The 1,600-nt window shown below is 40.2% G+C and overlaps 1 protein-coding gene across 1 annotated transcript in view; it reads right to left on the bottom strand.

Annotated features, from left to right (window-relative positions):
• The window catches only part of olfml3a (olfactomedin-like 3a), a gene marked incomplete at its 5' end in the record, with an annotated part of 15,458 nt that extends 14,087 nt beyond the window's left edge, over positions 1-1,371 (bottom strand). Inside the window, 1 exon segment of the mRNA XM_014024450.1 lies at positions 1,071-1,371. Within this exon segment, the coding sequence (XP_013879904.1) occupies positions 1,071-1,371 (301 nt within the window).
• Positions 1,372-1,600: the final 229 nt, after the last annotated feature.

The raw sequence follows: 1,600 nt of genomic DNA, 5'->3' as shown, positions 1-1,600 counted from the left end.
CTTTTATAAAGTAAAAAACACATTCGACACAGTTTTGGGTACATTTGGCTAAATTATGCCAAAATACCATTTCCGCCTGGCACACTGCTCACTAAAACCTTTGTGAAATGAATATACTTCAACTTATTCAGTCCTACTTTGCTACAGTTTTTCTCAAGATGTAGATGTGTAAAATCTAAGGGCATTTCTGGGTTTTCGCAAGAGTTTTCATTGTGTTTTGCACTGTTGATTTAAAAAAAAAATTTAGGCGGGGCTAAAAAAAATCACAAATGATCTTTATTTAATCACAAATAACTCAGGCACAGTAAGAGTTACAATAATGGTTTCACTTAAGAAATTATCTTTAAGATCTTACCTTTACAGAGGTACCAAGAGCTAGCATTTAGACCGTATAACTCTGGAGCTATTCTTGCTTTATTTTGCTGTGTATTTTCAGGCGGAAATTACCTCTAAAACCCCTTAAGGTTTAACAGGACCTCTTCACAGAGTCCTGCTTCAAATGACTGATGGTTGATTTAATGATCATCTTATTACAGCTTATTACTTATCACAGCCAGTTTAAAAAAGAAAAACAAATATCCCTACCCGTTAATATGTGATTTTTAATTTTGAAAATGTTGCATTGCAGCAGTTGTGGATCTTCAGTTTGGTGTGTTACTCAGTGAAATCTACCAATATATTTTCAGGAATAAAAGTCTAACCCCTGAAGTTTGTAAATGGGTTTTAGGTGCCTGTAGTATTGGAGGAAATGACTGAGTGCAGCAGTCTTTGAGCTGTGTGGAGCAGCGTGCCTCGGGATGGAAGATTATAATGACAAATGCTCAAACAGGGGAGAAGCTGTGCAGAAATAAATTAGTTGCGTAAAGCCACTCTTCTGCCGGGAAAGTGCACAGGGACTTTAATGAACTGTGTTGTGTTTGTTTCTATTTTCCACAAGCACAGCTCTTCCACGACTGTGACTCTGAAACCTGCTGGGATGTAAAACACGTTTTCCAGCCTTCTGCCAGAAAGGAATGAAAGATTTCCTGAAGACACTCAGCTGAAAGGTGAGCGTACTTCCTGTAGCTCACCAAAGACTCGGAACTGCAGCTCCTCCCAGTCCTCGTCTTCCTCTCTCTCCTGCAGGCCCCAGGCCTCCTGCTCCACCACCTCCTCCGCCCGGTTTGCACAGGCCCGCGGAGAATTCTGGTTCTCCACATAGTCTAGTTCTTGCTCCGCTTGGTCCACTCGAACTGAAGCTCCTTGCAGGACTTTGGACATCAAGCGGTGGTCCTTTTTCAGCTCATTAATGACTTCAAATGTTAGCTTTTTAAAATCCAACATCTCTGTGTGGTACCGGTGGGACTGATGGCGCCACAGCTGCATGCGGTCCTGAGTGACAGAGAGACAAACACAAGAGTTACACCAGACTAAGGGAGAACATGTCTGTAAGTTCAGTCATTCACTTGATGAATCATGAGATAGATAGATAGACAGATAGATAGATAGATAGATAGATAGATAGATAGACAGATAGATAGATAGATAGATAGATAGATAGATAGATAGATAGATAGATAGATAGATAGATAGATAGATAGATAGATAGATAGATAGATAG

Source organism: Austrofundulus limnaeus, unplaced genomic scaffold (genome assembly GCF_001266775.1).
Source record: "Austrofundulus limnaeus strain Quisiro unplaced genomic scaffold, Austrofundulus_limnaeus-1.0 Scaffold423, whole genome shotgun sequence".
NCBI classification, from domain to species: Eukaryota; Metazoa; Chordata; class Actinopteri; order Cyprinodontiformes; family Rivulidae; genus Austrofundulus; species Austrofundulus limnaeus.
This window is presented reverse-complemented; position numbering and strand designations above follow the sequence as displayed.